The 18,613-nt window shown below is 41.8% G+C and overlaps 1 protein-coding gene across 14 annotated transcripts in view; it reads left to right on the top strand.

Moving 5' to 3' along the window:
- Positions 1-18,613, top strand: part of rims2a (regulating synaptic membrane exocytosis 2a) — a 183,627-nt gene that overhangs the window by 26,973 nt on the left and 138,041 nt on the right. For 7 of the 14 annotated variants that reach the window (XM_037783863.1, XM_037783865.1, XM_037783886.1 and 4 more), the window contains exon 3: positions 8,198-8,408. In XM_037783863.1, the coding sequence (XP_037639791.1) occupies positions 8,198-8,408 (211 nt within the window). Of the gene's footprint in view, positions 1-1,921; positions 1,955-2,867; positions 2,961-8,197; positions 8,409-9,042; positions 9,055-15,199; positions 15,755-18,613 lie in introns of those variants that run through there. The other 7 variants (XM_037783862.1, XM_037783864.1, XM_037783869.1 and 4 more) reach the window with 3 other exon arrangements.

Here is an 18,613-nt window from a genome sequence, read left to right as displayed (position 1 = left end):
TGAAAATGTCAACACTGAGATCTGCGGATTGCCCCAGAGTAAACAGTTTGTGAATGATGCTGTTAAAATATTTAAATGTAAATTTTCCAATGCTTTGAGCACCACAAAAGTCAAAAAGTGAGAATATGTCTTTTTGTATTTTAGGTGAACAGACCCTTTAACCCTAGTTTAAAACAAAAAGTTGGGTGATGTTTACATGGATGTTAAAGGGATAGTTTGGGTGTTTTGAAGTGGGGTTGTATGAGGTACTTATCCATGTTACCTACAGTAGATGACGGTCAGCACACCCCCAGGTTGGAGAAGCAGACAGTACACCGGAGCAAAGCAATGTACTGTTGTGAACGGGGCCAGCAGCAAATATTTAGCCACCTAAAAGAAAGGCCCACCTAAAAAATCAATATCAGTTTAAGTGTACGCTATATTTAAAATATTATCACCGCTTTATTTTGCTGTCAGACAGCTCTTTCCGACGGGAAAACTTATCTATGCTCTCTTCAAAGCCACCAGACTTAGTTGACTGAAATAGTAGAGCCGTGTATTGGCAAGAATCTGGCGATATGATACGTATCATGATACAGGGGTTACGATTCAATATATTCCGATACATTAAGCAAGGTGATATACTGCGATTTAAAAAAAAATCTAATTTTAGGAAAACTGTCATAGTATAAAGAACACACCACCATAAGAATAAATAAATAAATAAAAATTGTCTTTTTATTCAATCAGAACAGTGGGATCAGCATTTGCATTTATCACAGTCCCTGTTAACTTCCAACATCATAGCACTACTTTGAGAGGACACATACACAGAGAGGGTGCATCTCTTTGCAAATTAAATAAAGTATTGACTGAGTTAATCTTTGCATGTAAACTCTTAATTAAAAAACGACAGTGTTTTTGAGAGTTGTTACAGTATCGCAAAACATAACATCACAATATTCTATATTTTTGATTTTTCCTACACCCCTACAAAATAGTATAGATAAGTTTCACTTTCAGTTCAGTTCCCCATTAGAAAATATTCTAAATATAGCGTACACTTAAATTGATATTGATTTTTTAGGTGGGCCTTTCTTTTAGGTAGCTAAAATACATTTTGTTGCTGCCCCAGTCCACAACAGTACATTGCTTTGCTTCCGTGCTGGTACTCCCGTCTGTTTCTCCAAATTGGGGGCGTGCTGACTGCAATCTACTGTAGGTAATACACTGACTATGGATAAGTACCTCATACAACCACACTTTAAAACACCCAAACTATCCCTTTAATGTCCTTGCTTTCAGTCATAATGGACTTTAATCAAGCACGTGTTGTTTGGCGTAGTCTAACTTTGCACAGAATGATCTACTGCTTCCATCCTCACCGTCTGATGCAGCTCATTGTTCAATTCCAGGCAGTCACTCAGCTGGACTGATCTTGCTGGTTTCTTTGAACTTGTGCAGATGCGTGGCTGTATTTCTGGGAACTGGTGGGCTCATGGTGATGGGGGCCACTAGTAATTATGAATTTCTCTTAGAAAAACTCCTAGAGCTGAATAGTAGCGTGGTGGACTGGCACTTTGGACCCACTCTCTTGTTGGTGAAAGCCAAAGTGCCACAATAACTAATGTTTGAGTATGAGAGAGGGTGTTACTCACATGAAGCAGTCATTTTTAAGTTGGTCCAAATCCCTTACTTACTTTACATCATTCTGAATGTTAATTTTTTTCATGTTGTTTATTTCATTACCATTGTCATTTTCATCATCTATAATATCCTGAATATTATTCATATTATAGTTGAAGTATTATTTATGTCATACACATCTTTAGTGCTATCAGTTGTGTCAGTATTTTGTGTCTTTTAGATTGTTTTCCTCATCTCTTTGTGTTCCTTATGCACTGAGCTGTGCACACCTTTTTATTTTATTTTTATGTTTTAGGATCAAAGAAGAACCAAAGCCTCAGCCGGCACAGTAAGTGAACTGCATTACCCAGAGTGCTCTAGGCTTTGACACTTCTTCCTGTCAGTCGGTGCTGTGTGCTTCATGTGGCTTTCTCCTCTTCTGTCTGGGAGGGAAATGAAAGAAATGTCACTAATGTCATGGAAAGCAGCTGGTGGTGGCGGCACAAAGATCGCACAGTGGCATTTTTTTTTTTTTTGTAAGCTTTGAATAAGTAGCGTCGACCAGATTGTTGAATTCTGTGCTGGACACTAAACAGCCGACTTCCATGACATCAATGACGACGGCTTTTCCTTTCTACCAGCTTTGTTATAGCCGGGCCCCCAAACCCTCTCCCCCTTGTCCCTGGTCTCCAACTGGCTGCCCATTCTCATCCAGTGTGTCATCTGCACTCTGATTGGCTTGTGCAGTCTCGTAATTCAATCGCAACTCTGGACTAGATGCACCCGCCCTGTACTGTAGCTGCATTTTGACTAAAATCCACCTGTAGGGCCACTCAGTCTGATAACCTGACCCCTCCTGCACCACCAGGCTGGAATATATGACACTCCTGTTACCCTCAGCTCAGCGTTTGATGCAGCTCTCATTTCCATTGGCTGTAGAGCTTTCCTGCTTCTTCTCTCCTTCCCTCTACTGTAAGTCTGTCTGTATCATCTTTCTCTCTCTTCTTCTACCTCTCTCTGTTTGTATTTCTGACACTGTGTCTGGTTTGTAAATGTTCCACTATTCGCCGCTCTGCCCGTGTCCCGGCCTTCTCCTCCTATCTCTGCGCTGGTTGTAGTGAATGTCCCCGCTATTGTTCACTTCTTAGAATCTGACCTGCTTCCTAAATAAAAAAAAAATAAAAAAACCCTTTCAGGACAGATTGTTTTCTCCCATGATGACTCATTGCGATGTTCCAGTCACACTTTGCTTATTTGAACAGGTGGTTTCCCTTTAGTGGGATCACTGAGCTGGTAAATAACGTCCTTCAGCCCCAGCAAAAGTCCCAAAATGACAAGGAGCCAGAGCCAGACGCGTAAGTAATAGTACAGACCCCTTCTGATCTCCTCCCAGCAGGCACAAACATACAGTGGTGATCCCAGCAGCTGGACGCACAGTATGTTTGACCTTAGTGGATATTAGACTATGTTACACAATCTCTCAGTGTGTTTGTTGAAGTAAATGAGGAGAGAGTGGTGGTGTGGGACATAAGGGTGTGCTATGATGGACTCTACTTGACATAAAGTTTTGTGAGGTTATACGAGTACTAATATACTAAACTCAAGAAGAAACACAACAATTGTAATATATTTTTCTGTTACTTAGCCCTGATACTGTTCATTTTATTTTGGTAAAGGAAGCTGCACTTCAACAATGGGATTCACGGTGGAGTGCTAGTCCCAAAATCCAATGAGGATAAAAAAATGTGATAGGGTACATCCCAGATTTCAAAATCAAAGAGGACAAAATACTTACATTTCACTTGTTTAATTCACTCGCATCACAATAGATATACCCTTACGTGTACACGTTTCTTCAGAGCGTTTGAAGTATACAGATTCAGTTCATTAATACACACAAGGGCAGAGTCAACACACAGCTGGGAGTTTGAGCCAGTTATTTGGGAATCACTTTTCTTTTCCCATGGCGCGACAATATTTACAGGGACCAATCACAAGCATGGTTAAATCTGATCCAAACTCCATGTAATGTACAGTAAGAGAGGTGTTGGAGGCCACAGTAGCCCTTTTAGAGGACACATGCTGGAGTGAATGGAATTTAGCAAATTCAAGTAAGTTTTAATTTACTCAAAATAGCAAATTTATCCCTAACTATAATATTTTTTATGTGACTACATGTAAGGTGAAAAGGTTTGCTCCCATACAACTTACAAACCCACAGATAATTAGCATTCAGCTCTGCAGCACTGTGGAGCATTTAGCCTGTTTTAGCTTTCATTTGTTGGTTTTACAGCCCGGAAAGGTAACGTTAGGCTACTTTATACGGTTCAGTGTCATTGCTCCCATCCTTATTTCCAGCAGCAACAGCAGAAGACAATCTCTGATAAACCCACTGTACGCTAATGTTACTGGTATCTAAAGGCAGCTACATAAAGCCAGCAACTAGCTCGGGCAGTGGAGAAACTAGCAAACTATAAAAAGATAACAAATATATTTTCCTCAAAAGTTTGTGGAGACCAAACCAGAGCAGAAAGTAGAATGAAAGCTGGACTTATAATTTGTCACATGGACAGAAACTTGACTCCAAATAAATGACAATGTTCTTCTGTGTCTGCTAAATGTGTAAATAGACAACTGTTGGTTAACGTTAGCTTGTTAGCTATAACCATTTGTTGGAGCTGTGGGTTTGTGAGCTTCATGAGGAGTTCTTTCACTCACTGCTAAGTAGCTACAATCAATGTTGCCTTCAAATTAAACTCCTGAGCTTGTGTTTACAACTTGGGAAGCTGTGTACACAATATGCTAGGCGTTCAAATGGTGGTTCAAAGATGAGGCTGTTGGGAATATCAACATTTTCCTCAGACATATTATACAATTACAAAGAATTACAGTATACGACTAAAATTACAATATAGGCATATTAATTTATTATGCACCGAAAAATGAACTTCCATGGCCTCCGCCATTTCTGACGTCAACAAACATGTCACAACTCGTGAACTCGGAGCTTTAATGGTGCCTTCAAATGAAATGCGTTAGCTCTTGTTTACCACATGGCACAATATGGCTTTCAAGTGGTTAAGTCGTGCGAACACCGCTGCTAAGCTAAGGCAACATGTCGGCGTCTAGAAGCCACAGAGGCTAACAATTTACCAAGCTAGCAAGCGGGTAACATAATGCAGGACATGTAAAGGAATAGTGACAGAGGAAAAAGATGAGGCCGTTGGGAATACCAACATTTTCCTCAGACATATTATAATATTACGAAGAACAAACAATATACGACTAAAATGACAGTATATTAACTTATAATGCACCGAAAAATGTGAATGTGAATTAACTTCCATGGCCTCCGTCATTTCTGACAACGTCAACAAACACGTCACAAGTCGTGAACTCGGAGCTTTCAGAAACTTTCCACTTCTGAGGTCATGAATACCACAAGAGGGGGGCGTTCATATGGACTCAGTCAAGAGCTAACGATAAGATATGACTGAATGCCATCAGTTTAAATTGCTTTAGATTGGAGGAAGGTGCTAATTTCCCTTTTTAATGGATGATTTTAATACATACATACATACATATAGGCTAAGCCGGTGAATACACTGTCTATATCTATGCCTTCAGTGCCAACATGGTGTATTAAGGATGATAGAGGAGTTAAAGTCCAGCTCAGACAGTTTGTGGCAGAAGTAGAAAGGATCTTGCAGAGAGCTTGTAGTTCACCCTCGCTGTCGGGTCTGTCATGTGTCCAAGAGAGAGGCTCAGGTTACCGGCTGTGTGTAGCTGCTCTGGTGCGGCCCAGAGGTAAGAGAGCTCCGATACGCTAGCATGGGATGGGACAATGAGCAGCGTATGATTACTCGTCAGCAGTGTCACCTACATTTGACCGTGTTTGCCCGAATAAGCAAACCCCTCTGGAATAGGCACTGTGTACCAGCTGCCTGCTGCTCTGCCACTTAGATCTACTCCACGTTTAGTCTTTTGTTTTCTTCGTCATGCCTTACTTGGTAACTCATTCGTTGTATTTAAATCCTCTGCATATTGCATTACTTGTGCTCTCACCTTAAACTGTTCATTGTTGCTCCTTGATATCGGCCTCACTGTGCAGCTTAGCATCAACATATTTAATAGAGTCATGTAAAACTGTGAAAATGGCTTTTTTTAAATGTTTTTATAACCTATTTAGAGAAGAAGTGACCTGATACAGAGGAAGGGAGAGGTAATCATTGGTTATCTTTAACAGCTCTTCTCAGTGACCTTGTCTGTCAATAGAGCAGTGGCCCTTAGTCCATGTAGTGGCCCCGGATCGAGCTCATGTCCCCGCAAACCTTTGAGTGTAAGGGGAGATTAAGTGAGAATAAAACACGATTGTTTGTAGTCTTATTTCCTTGATCCTCGGAGACAGTGGCTTTACCTCTTGTATCACAGTCTTCATCACTCTGTTATCAGGCCCTCTGTCAGTAAATGAGATTTGGTGGGATCTGTTAAACAAGGCTACATACTAATCTCTGCTTGGTAAACACACAAAGGCTGTGACACAATTAGCCCTTTAATCCCTCAGTGGGTACAACGGGGGGCATGCCAATGGCGCTCTGTCTAATGTTTAGGTGGCACAGAGACTCGCTCACACAACCGCGGCTCGCAGATGGTCTTCAGGTGGCGTGTGGCCGTCGCATTTGGGCTCGAAAAGGTCCGGTTGTGGGCAAAGGAAGCGCGTTTATCTCAAACGCAGAGCTGTATGTGGTAAAAGGATAGCGTTGCTCAATAATTTACAAGTGCTAATGAATGTTGCAGGGGATATGTGGGGCGAAACCAATTCTAATCGCCATATTATGAAGTCAGCCCAGTGTTTAGTTTCCAAGGAGACGCTCAATTGACATGTGTCATACAAAATGCATGCGAAGAGTCCATGCAGGGTTTTTTCAGTGGCCTCTCAGGACTTGTTCGGAGTTAGGGATCTACTGTATAAGATCAGGTGTAATGTATCAGTAGGAGGCCATCTATAGGACACAAACAGTAACACAATAGACACTGCACTGACAAATGTTTATTAATGGATGGTGTGTGACACCAATGATGTCCTGTAATAGAGAAATAATAAATGTGTGTATTGGTAATATCATTATCTAACAGTATGGCTCTAGGGTGTCTCACCTTACACCCGTCCTGATATAGAAACACAGGTGCAAATGATTCATTAAACGCAGGGGAACCTGAGAAAGTGGAATTAAGTGATGTTCTTAAACTTGCAAAGCAAATTTGATACCCACCCCCACCACCACCCCCCTGTTTTGGTAGAGGTGCGGTATCAAAGGAGGAGCTCAGCTTTGAAGCTTCTAAGGTCATGGCGTCTGCTTTTCCTTTCAAAATCTCACACACTGCACGTGTCTGAGGTTATATCAGTTAGTCAGTGGATAATAGGAGCTTATTGTGTGTGTGTAAGTGTGATTTTGAGAACAGGACTGAAGACATGAATCAGACTGGTGTGCAATAAGAAGGATGATTCTGGTGCACAAAGGTTGTTATCCAAGTCTGCCATAAACAAATGCATGTCTGCTAGTTAGAGTATAACAGAGAAATAAATATTAATTAGGGCTGTCAATGGATTAAAATATTTATTCGTGATTAATCGCAAATTGATCGCACAGTTTGTCTCTGTTCAAAATGTACCTTAAAGGGAGATTTGTCAAGTATTTAATACTCTTATGAACATGGGGGTGGGCAAATATGCTTGCTTTATGTAAATGTATGTATATATTTATTATTTGGAAATCAATTAACAACACAAAACAATGACAAATATTGTCCAGAAACCCTCACAGGTACTGCATTTAGCATAACAAATATGCTCAAATCATAACATGGCAAACTGCAGCCCAACAGACAACAACAGCTGTCAGTGTGTCAGTGTGCTGACTTGACTATGACTTGCCCCAAACTGCATGTGATTATCATAAAGTGGGCATGTCTGTAAAGGGGAGACTCGTTACCCATAGAACCCATTTTCATTCACATATCTTGATGTCAGAGGTCAAGGGACCCCTTTTAAAAATAGCCATGATAGTTTTTCCTCGCCAGAAATTTAGCGTAAGTTTATAGCGTTATTTAACCTCCTTTGCGACAAGCCAGTAGGACTGTAGTTGTCATTCTAGCTTTAAAACTGAGTCCGCTACAACCTAAAAATCGCAAGTTGCGTTATTGCGTGAAAGAAATTAGTGTCGTTAAAATTACTTTGACAGCCCTAATATTAATGTATCGTATATGCTAATTCTGATTACACAAAAATAATACATTCTATGAGTTTTTGTGTAGCTGTTTCACTAAAACATTTAAAGTAAAACAGCACTTTTTGGTTATATACTGTGTCCGTAGGTCAATGTTATTCTGATATATGTTTATTTAAAAGGCCAGGATGGGCATTGAAAATGATCTTAGGCTATACATGTTGTGGTGTGTAGCATTGGCTCTTGCTATATACTTGTCCCTATACAAATAAGCATTAAATAAATCAAACACAACCCTTTTTTTATATAGGTCACCAAACCTCACCTCCTGTTTCCTAACCTCTGTCCTTCCCATTCACTTACAGGAAGTTGCACCAGCAGTTTGAATCGTACAAGGACCAGGTTAAGAAGATGGGGGAGGAGACGAAGCCGACTCAGGAGCTGAAGAGCGAAGCCCCGACCTGCGGGATATGCCACAAAACCAAGTTTGCCGATGGCTGTGGCCACCTCTGTTCATATTGCCAAACGAAATTCTGTGCTCGGTGCGGAGGACGAGTGTCTCTGCGGTCAAATAAGGTAACGCTGGCTCGCATGCTCGGTGCTATCCATTTATAAGGACATACACACACACACATGCAGATGTCCCACCCTCAGGCACATTTCTCCCTACACACTACTATTTGAAATCCAAGGTTATGAAATCATAATCTGGGAATTGAGCCAACAGTGTCTCTAATGGCAACTGTTATTTTCAGATTATCAACATCTACTCCAGTCAGAGACTCTCTGCATGACCTTACTCTAATGCTGTTCACTCTTATGTGTTCATTCACAGCTGTACATTTCTTATTCATGTTTACTGTAACTTACAGTTGTTCTATTTCACCACTGGAGGGAACTGTTCCTCCTTTTCTTTTCCCATAAATGAACCTCATGGCTGCTTTTGTATAATGTGGCACTCCAGTGCCTAACTAACCTCTGTAAAATCCTCCCCGCAGACTAAGCCAAAGCTTTTAGTATTAGACTGCTTAAATTTGAATCATGAGCTTGAGTGTTTTTATGCGATGCCATCCAATCCTTTTGCTGTTGGAGTATGTGACAGTACTGCCAGGACCTACTAATGCCACTCACAATCTCCCTCTCTCTTTCCCTATCTTTCCCCCTCTTTCTTTCTTTCTGCTGCATTCCTGCTCTCATGGAATTGCAACAGGAGGACAAAGTGGTTAGCAAATCCTTTTCTGCGTTTCTTTGGGACTGTGTCTGAACACAAACATTGTTCATGACATGCTGTGATATGTATATATACGCATACAGCAGCCAACAATGATGAGAAAAATTCCTGATTAGTCTTTGTCTGTGAGTCTACCGTGATATGCTGAAATAAATACTGAATAAACATTAGCTCGTTGAAAAAAGGGGTAAAAAATATTTTTGATATTGTGCTTCTCAAACAGAGATACAAAGAGTGTTAAATGACAAAAGACAGCTAGGACTGGAATTAAAAGCTATACATCTTAAACAAGATTCAAGGAATAAAACAAGGAGTGCCCCACACAGGAAGTTAAATGTACCCGTCACAGGGAGTTCTACTCAGACTGTGAAAACAGTTGTATAATATCTTCTGTGTGAATGTGCGAACAAATAACCCTGATGATAATATGGTAATAAACAGTAGGTTTGGGCTTGAGACTTTTTAAAACATTAGTTTTTTTACCGAAAGCCTGTATTACTGGGTTGAATGACTTGTGTTTACCAGGCAGGGACGGTATAATGAAAGACACCATCGTGTTGTATAATGGAAATTGTGGCGCCCATCTTTTTGGGATTTAGCCCTCTGCTGCACAGATCTTTACCTTTTTTATTTTAGTTTTTTAATCTTCTTGTGAGTCCTAGAACTTTATGTAGAACGCAATAATAAATTACCGGAGAGACATTTTAAAGGTGCTCTATACGATATTCAGAGCATTAATATAGCAGCAAACAACTATTTACTATGTAAAGACATAGAGGAGTAATATCTACCTGAGCAGAGAATGAAGTCGCTCTCCCTCTTTGTGTGTTGTAACCTGAGCTTCGACGTGCTTTGTTGACATTGCCGCGTTGGCCGTGTGCCTTTTAATGTATGTTAGTGCATGTGAGCGTGCCCCACTGGCTAGCTCACGGCCGCCGCTCTGCACTGCTCTCGTACGGCAGTTACAGAGGATAACGCCATCCGGACTGACGGCGCCGTCCTGAAAGTGTAGCACCCACCCTCCGGTTCCCCCTCAGGTTAACACTGTTAGCTAAGTCAGCGCTATTGCCGTTGTTTGCACTGTTAGCCCCGTTAGCTGCAAGCCGCCAGCTCAGCCGTCGCCATGTTGAGAGCCATGCGGAGGCAATAGAAATGCTCCCAGTCTTGCATTTAACACCTTTAAGCATAACTTTGGCATTCAAATTGGACCTTTCTTTAAACATATAGCTGGTAATGTACCTGTAAAGCTGATTTGGATCACATTGCTGCAAGCAGTTGAGGGAAGTAGCTTTTCTAACTATTGATAGAAAGGGTTTTTAATCAATAGGAAATCCCACACCCGATCCAAACTATCCTAATTCAATGCTAACATGTAGTCGTACATGTGATGTATAGAACAATATACTGTAGATCAGAAAGGGAAAGCTATACTGATTGCAGTATTGAATTCCCTTGGGGATTATCTATATCTCTGATGCTATATTTGTTTAGTTAGTTGCACAAAGATGAACACTTCACAGAGGTCATATCATTCTCCTTGTCCACGTATAACATAGATTTCCCACAGCTGTCTCATCTCTAGCCTGCTTGTGTTAGCCGTTGACTGCCAAACAGTAACTAAACAGTCTATAAGCCACACTGGAGGGAAGTACATACCAAACAGCGGAGCAGCAGGAACACCGGGAGAGACCTCTGCCCTGCTGCTCCCTCCATTGCCAAGGCCCCAGTTGTACAGGCCGCCATTGTTCACTGGTGGATAATAGCTGGGAGATCGGTTACCTTGTTGTACAGATGGTGTTGAGTAATAACAGTGGCAGCAGGCTGGCGGTGGCAGAGAGGCCCTGGAATGTGCCACCGAGGCGATGCCAGCTATTTACCTGGTGGTGCCCTGGCCTCCTGGCTCTCAAGGTCAATCCTCCATATAGACCGTGGATGCTGATGTAAACGTAGTGCTGCTCAAGAATGATTTCAGTAACACTTTGTAATGTAAGGACACTCTTTAGTGTATACAAAGATACAGCTGCAAAACCCCCCAAAGGAAGATGCAGGGGTAAACATTTGATCCCAGTCCAGAGGAGTCACTCCACTATCTCTGTGCTTGACAATACTGCCATATTTCAAATATTTTTGCAGATATGCCTTCAGAATGAGTTTAAAATCCAAGAAATTGCTGATACATAGACTTGTCTTCAGCAGGGGAGCAGAGTAAGCGTTTATGGCAGGATACAGAAGTTCAGATGACAGCGTCAGTCAGGGAAACGGAGAACCAGCACGGAAATGAGCAGAAGAGGTGGCGAGGGTGTTAGGGCATGGGTTAGTTCACTAGTCATCCCATCATATACACAGTCTGTTTATCTGGTAATAGAGTCTAGTGTCTCTGGTATGACGGGTGCTATTAGGAGCCAACAGGGTCAGCAGGGGCCAGTGAAGGCAGGGGGTTGTCTTAGAGCTGAGACCAAAGTGAGCGTGATGATAACGTGTTAACGCCAATTAGTTTTAACGCCACTAAATTCGTTAACGCATTAATGCAACTTGCAATGTTTAGGTTGTAGCGGGCTCAGTTTTAAAGCTAAAGTGAAGATACTGGTATCATATGAAACCAGAAAACCTAAGAAATCCAAACTTACGTTAAATTTTGGCGAGGAAAAACTGTCATGGCCATTTTCAAAGGGGTCCCTTGACCCTTTGACCTCAAGATATGTGAATGAAAATGGGTTCTATGGGTACCCAAGAGTCTCCCCTTTACAGACATGCCCACTTTATGATAATCACATGCAGTTTGGGGTAAGTCATAGTCAAGTCAGCACACTGACACACTGACAGCTGTTGTTGCCTGTTATGATTTGAGCATATTTTTTTATGCTAAATACAGTACCTGTGAGGGTTTCTGGACAATATGTGTCATTGTTTTGTGTTGTTAATTGATTTCTAATAATACATATATACATACATTTGCATAAAGCAGCATATTTGCCCACTCCCATGTTGATGAGTCTATTAAATACTTGACAACTCTCCCTCTACTACAATTTGAACAGATAAAAAAATCTACCATTAATTTGGGATTAATTGGTTGACAGCCCTAGTACATATATAAATGTTTGCGGTGGACATAGTGCAAAATGAAATGCAAAATAAGTTGTAGATCAGTTATGGATCAGATAATTAAAAGACGTTGAGTGTTTGTATCAGTCTTAAAGCCTCCTGACCCCCCTTGTCCTGACTCAGAGGGGGCTGGTTGTACAGGGAGATGGCTGCTGGCAGGGAGGACCTCCCGTAGCGGTCCTTGTCACAGCGGAGCTGGATCAGTCTCTTACTGCTGAAAGCGCTCCGCTGTTTGACCGGGAGGTCGTTAAGAGGATGTGAGGAGGAGACGACATTGAGCTGAAGTGCAACTTAACCAAGTAAACAATTGACCTGATGTCAGCGTAGGTGACTTGGGTTGGTTTACTGCATATGTTTACAGTCATGGAGTTTGCAATTCACTATCTTTTTAATGGCAGTAGATGGTAGAACTTATGTAGATGGTAGTATTGCAGAAGGAGGTCGGTTGTTTTTGGGCTGTCAATGTTGTTTTAGGCTAGCTGCACATTATTAGCCAAAACAGAAGACTACACAGGACATTTAATTGTGAGTTTGTGACACACAGTAGTCCACCAGGACTGTTGTGATATTGATTACTGGTTTGTTTTGTGTGTTCATGCTTGTAGTGGCAGATGGACAGAAGCTTTGATTACCTCGCCACGAACAACGGGGCCACATTTTGGTAAACCCGACCAGCTTGTCTGAAATCTTGTGTGTCAGTGAAAGAGGTGGTGGCGGTGGTGAAATCTGCCCTTTTTCCATCCGTCTACTCTTTCCCTCTCTCACAGATGGTGACAGCAGTGGCGAGAGAGATCTTGTTCTGCGAAACGCCATTGAATATTTACAAGTCTCTATGTCTGGGGCAGGTAGCAGAGCTATGGCACACTGGAATGTGATATAGAGGGACTGAGAGTTAAAACAGCTGGTAAAGGAATGTAAGCGTTGACCCAAATGACGACTCACAGCTCGTAGCTGAATCAACGATTCGTTTGTCACAATTAATCACTATGGCTTATCAAAACAAGCTGAATAATAGATATAAGACACTGATAGAATATCTGTGTTGATAACAATCACTGCTCATTGATTGTACGAAGGTAGCTTAGCCTCTACCGTAGATCCTTGAAGAACAAAGTCCAGAGTGACGTTTTGTGGGTAGAAAATGCCTTTTGATATAGATAAACTGTGTGTCAGTGTTGTGAAGTCTTCTGAATCCCTGCTCGTAGCGGTGGAGCTCCCCACCATTTCCTCTGATGTGGCTTCAAAAGGGCCTGAGGAATCAACAGTCTCTGGGGAGGAAGTCATTTGTGATTAAAGGGACTCTTGAAGACGTTACATGTGCTTCTTGGCCCCTCCACATTCCTGCTGTAAAATAGAAGGGGAAGTACTTTAAACAGCGTGTTAGTGAATAGCATATTGTAGTAAATTAAAGAGATTTGTGAGTCTCTAAACAGCACCACAGAAATCACTCTCATCATTAGAAGACACCATATGGACTCTCTTTATTCCATATGCTGTTACCTGTTGGACAGAGTATTCTACATTTTCACTTCACTATTGATTTTGAGAATAGAAATTCATATTTCTTAAACTGTGTGAAAAATGTCTGAAGCTATGTTTATGTCATAAGAATGGCATGCAATATCTTTGTAGTAATGAAGATAGTGTTAACAGCAAGTTAAAAATCCACAGAATATCATTAAATGTGTTGAAAAGGGATGGAAAATCACAGGATAAATTCATTTGTGGTGCACATCATTTGTATTGATGCTGCAGAGCTTGAACATATGGCTAAGTGTACATTTTCCTCAGTTGTGTTTGAGATTTTTTATATTTGCAGAAAGATGCACAACTCTGCATTTTTCCAAATTGGCTGCACAAGGACTTTTAGAGGGCGCTAACGGTGTTAGCTTTATTTCCCCTGATTCTAGACAAAGTGCTGCATATGGGAAAGATGACGGGCACACTTGAAAATGCTTTCCACTTTACAGATGATAATTTGGCTACACCCATTACTAATAAATTCCTTAAAGCTGCAGTGGAGCAAATATGATTAAAAAAAGTTATGTTTTATAAAAAGGTTACTATATCCTGACAATAGTGCATGAGACAGGTACAAAATATCATGTGCCTCTGCGTCCTCCGGTGTCCTCCGGTGTCCTCCGGTGCTCCTAATGGCATCTGCAAGATTTCACAGACCGGAGGAAAACAACCAATCGGAGCTGATCTGGAGCCTGCCGTCTCTGAGCAGCTGTCAATCACTCGCAAACTCCGATCAAACGGTCAAACTAGGCAGCGCTGATCAAATATGAATCAATATTCTGTTACTGTAATGCCTATTTCTCGCCTCAAATGTTTTCAGAAACATCTTGTAGTGTACTGTTTAGCTGTAAAATGGGAAAGTTTGTGACCCGGCAGCCATGTTGAGATCAGTTGAGGAAATTACAAAGCACCGCCCACCAGCCAGAGCACAGCCAATAGGAATGCTCTCTCTCTCTGAAATGACCTGTGATTGGTCAAAGTCTCCCAACACGGCTCGATTTTTTAAAGCCTGAAAACAGAGCCATGAGGAGGTGCAGAAGTCTAGTTTTCTCTCAGAACACTTGAATTATAATACGCTGAAAGGTTATTATGGAATTTTTTGCCCAAACATTCTGCCTACTGCGGCTTTAATTGGTCATAGTATGACTCACTGAGTCCCCTTTTGTTAGGAATTTACCCTCCAAAAAACATCTTGAATTTTCTAACAACGCAGGACAGTTATTTCCCACAGCACGTGAACGCAGCATAGCTCCTGACACGTTCACGTCCACATTTTTGCGACCTCTGGCCTGGCCCCCATGACTTCACGGTCACCTGCAGTCGTCTCTGACAACATCGCAGAGAAACTAGGCGATGACAACATCTGTTTTTTATTTTTATTGAAGCCCAAGATGTGTTCACAGCCCAGGCTGAGTCTGAAATGACAAAGCGTGCTCGTTGTTAACACACAGGAGAGAGAAGCAGTGCCAGTCAGTTTTTCTGCGTAACCGCGTCGCTCCGTCTGTCTGTCCGTCTATTGGACTAAAGGGAGCCGAGCTGGGACGCGCCGCATATCTAATGAGCTCTCATCAACTCCGGCACAGAAACAGATGAACTAATACAGAGGTGCTGGTGGGAAAACACAACGTGATTTGACGCGTTATTGCGCGCCTCACATGTTTTTCCTTCCTCTGCTGACATTGAGTCCGTTTTCAGCTGTTTTTGATGGATCGATTCAAGATCGGAATCCGTTATTCTGTTTAATTGAATCGGCGTCAGCGGATGCAGTAATTGCTTAGTTGATAGAAAAACGGAGAAGGAGACTGCGTTGGTGTTTTTTCTTATTGGATCGGATGTATAGTCCGTGGAGTCCCTGCGTAACCTTCACGGTGCCTCCAGTATAGAGCCGCTGTCCAGGCAGCAGGCAGCCTGTTGGGTGGACTCGGAGCTGTCCGCGGTGCTGAAGGTCGGCTGCTTTTCTTCATCCAGGAGCTGCGGACAGTCATCACCACATCAAGAAGGACTTTAAACACGGAGATCTCTGCGCACACAGGCACAGTGTTGTTCTCCCTCGGCGGCACCATGGGTAAGCTGAGCGAGCAGCAGGCTGCTGACTGCATCACCGTTTCTTCACCGGTCATTTTGTTTGTCAGAAAATGTGACCATTTCAGTCCTCTCGGGGGAAATATGTGCTGCTGTAATTCCTCTCAGTCGCACGCCCTTTTGGAGATAGACAAATCTTTGCAGTATTTTTACCAACATGCATTTTTTTTGCTTCCAAAAATGACATATAGTGTATTTGCTGCGCGTGATGTCTGTTCAAATTCCTCTATAATACGCGTTTTTATTATAGGTCTGAGAGAGGCTGATGCGGGTCTGACAGACATTTCTATGTAAAACCAGTGGATTTTCTCCAGTATTCCCCCTCCTCTTTCCTCGCGTCTCTGAACTTCAAACAAGGAGCATAAATATTCATCAAGTCTATTATTATTACTGGCGCGGCACACTAAAATTAGAAGCTCATTAAAATGTAATTCACCACGTGCAGTCGGCGTTGGAGCATGTGAATGTGGGCGCTCCCTTTTCATTCTCATTGGCCGCCAAATGAATCACACCTACAATGTAAACTTTTTATTGTAGAGAACTGCCCCCTCAGGAGTCCACATTTATTGGATTTAGTTGTATTACAATATGCATGATGTAGAAAACATGACTAAAAAGGGAAATGATGCACCTTATGTTATCCTGCTCCTCAAAATAATACTGAGATGTATCTAATATTCCTAGATAGTTTGATATTCATTGGCCTACATGTGCATTCTAATGTCATTGCAGCCCATCACACTTTGTGTAATCCCCCCCCAGCTGTGGTGATAATTTGCTCTGGTAGTGTATTGGATGGTATCCTTGTTGCCTGTGTGCTTAACCTGGACTGGGTCCAGACTGGGATGTTCTGAGGAACACTCCACTCCCTGAACAATGAGTCTTTAATGAGCGATTCAGTTCACCCCAGTTCAGGTGAAGGAGAGAAACACCAAAGCAATATGATACCTATGACAGGTCATTTACTGCCACATCAATATTGCAGCACCAGTCTTTACTTTAGCTCTTTTTTGGAAGATTAGTTTTGCTGGTATTTGATTGCCTTTATTAGTTAGCAGACAGGAAACTGTGAGAATTCAATGAAATGTTTCCAGATGCAATCAAAACAGGGTGAGGGTTACATTGCATGCATCTTAGACCATGTCAACTCTCAAATAAAATGAATGCGGGAGCAATGGCAATCACTAGGGCCCCTAATGCCCTCTCTCCAGCCTCCTGTGGAATCAAGAGAATCAGTTTATTATATATATATATACTATTACGAATGAATGAATGTAAAATGAATGAATGCAAAAAAAAAAAATGCCATTGATTTAATTTAACATCAGAGCTGGCTTTCCATTTGAGCACACTGTGATATGCCTGCAAGGATACTGCTGATTCACTCTGGAGCCTCTGTTAAGTAATGTTGTAGTGCAGTTTAATGGCCACAAGAGAGAGCTCAGTGCTCTCTCTTACTGCGAATCTATCTGCTTCCTACTGTATGTATGTGTGTGTATGACTCCCCCAGGGAAATTGTGAATGGAGCAGGCAAAGAGGGAACATGTAAAGTACATTGCTGAAGGGAACATATTATTTTCTATATAGTTATGTGTAGCATATATACTGTATCGGGTAGGACTGATCACCACAAAAGAAGCTGTTTTTTTTTTTAATCTAAACCACAACACCTTTATGAGACAGGCTATATGGCACACATCACTTTGGAATAGATAAATGTTTACAGTCAAAGATAGTCTGTCTTTCAGTGGCATCAATCTCTGCTGTATTTTTTTTTTTCTATTCTCACACACATATTTTGGAAGATTATATTTGCCGGTATCACTGAAAAACACCCTCGGTCTGAGGAGAAAAGTATTAGAAAGGAAATTATTTATTGATCCCAAGACACCGGGTGTTTGTTTCCCTTAATTCAGTGCCCCAGTAAACAGCCTATAGCACATTTAATAGAGTATATATCTTCCTGGTGCCTGCAACGTGTGGCGGTGCTGCTAGGTTTTTTTAGCTTTCTATTTTTAGCTGCAGGTTCAATGACTATGAAATGTGCAAACACAGGGAGAAATGGCCCCGCCTGAGGGCCGCAGCCCCCAACCCCCTGCCTGCGCTCAGCCGTGAAGAGTTAAGCCGAAGGGAAGTGTGTGTGTGTGTGTGTGTGTGTGTGTGTGTGTGTGTGTGTGTGTGTGTGTGTGTGTGTGCGTGTGCGTGTGTGTGTGTGTGTATTTGAAGAGGCAGAATGGCTGCAGTGAAAGTGAACATACCTCTGGCTGTTTGACCTGTGCATATGTGTATGTGTGTGTGTGTGTGCATACATGCATCTGTTGTGGGGTCTTTGTGTCTCTGTGGTCTATTAGGGAGTGAGGGGTATTACAGTTTCCTGTCAGTGTGGATTGAGCTCACACCATCTCTGGCCTGCTTCCCTAGATGGACTGTTAGCGGCCTCATGCTGTGTGATGGCTCTGCCAGCATGACTAAAGACAGGAAAAAAAAAAGTGTAATGAATGAAACAACATGTTTCTGTTACTCTCACATATCTGGTGGGATGCAGCGTGATTAGACTTTACCTTGAATTTTGGTTGTAAAACCTGAGAGATTGAAGGATTTGTTCAGTCATTTAGAATAGCGTGGTATAATGCTAAAGACCATTTCAACCTTGTTTGAATCCATTTAGCATCCTTAGTTTAGACCTGCTTCTAAGGAAAGCCTTATAGCTCATATTCCACATGCTTCTCTATCAGTCGACGTAACTCTTTAACCTCTTGGGCCCACGTAGCTCTTTCAAATCCCTTTGGATAATCTCAAAATGCACTGTCATCAAGCTCAAAACAAGGCTGTTTTTATTTTT

This window comes from Sebastes umbrosus, chromosome 11, assembly GCF_015220745.1.
Source record: "Sebastes umbrosus isolate fSebUmb1 chromosome 11, fSebUmb1.pri, whole genome shotgun sequence".
Taxonomy (NCBI): Eukaryota; Metazoa; Chordata; class Actinopteri; order Perciformes; family Sebastidae; genus Sebastes; species Sebastes umbrosus.
Note: the sequence above shows the minus strand (reverse complement) of the source record. Positions and strands in the feature narration are given on the sequence as shown.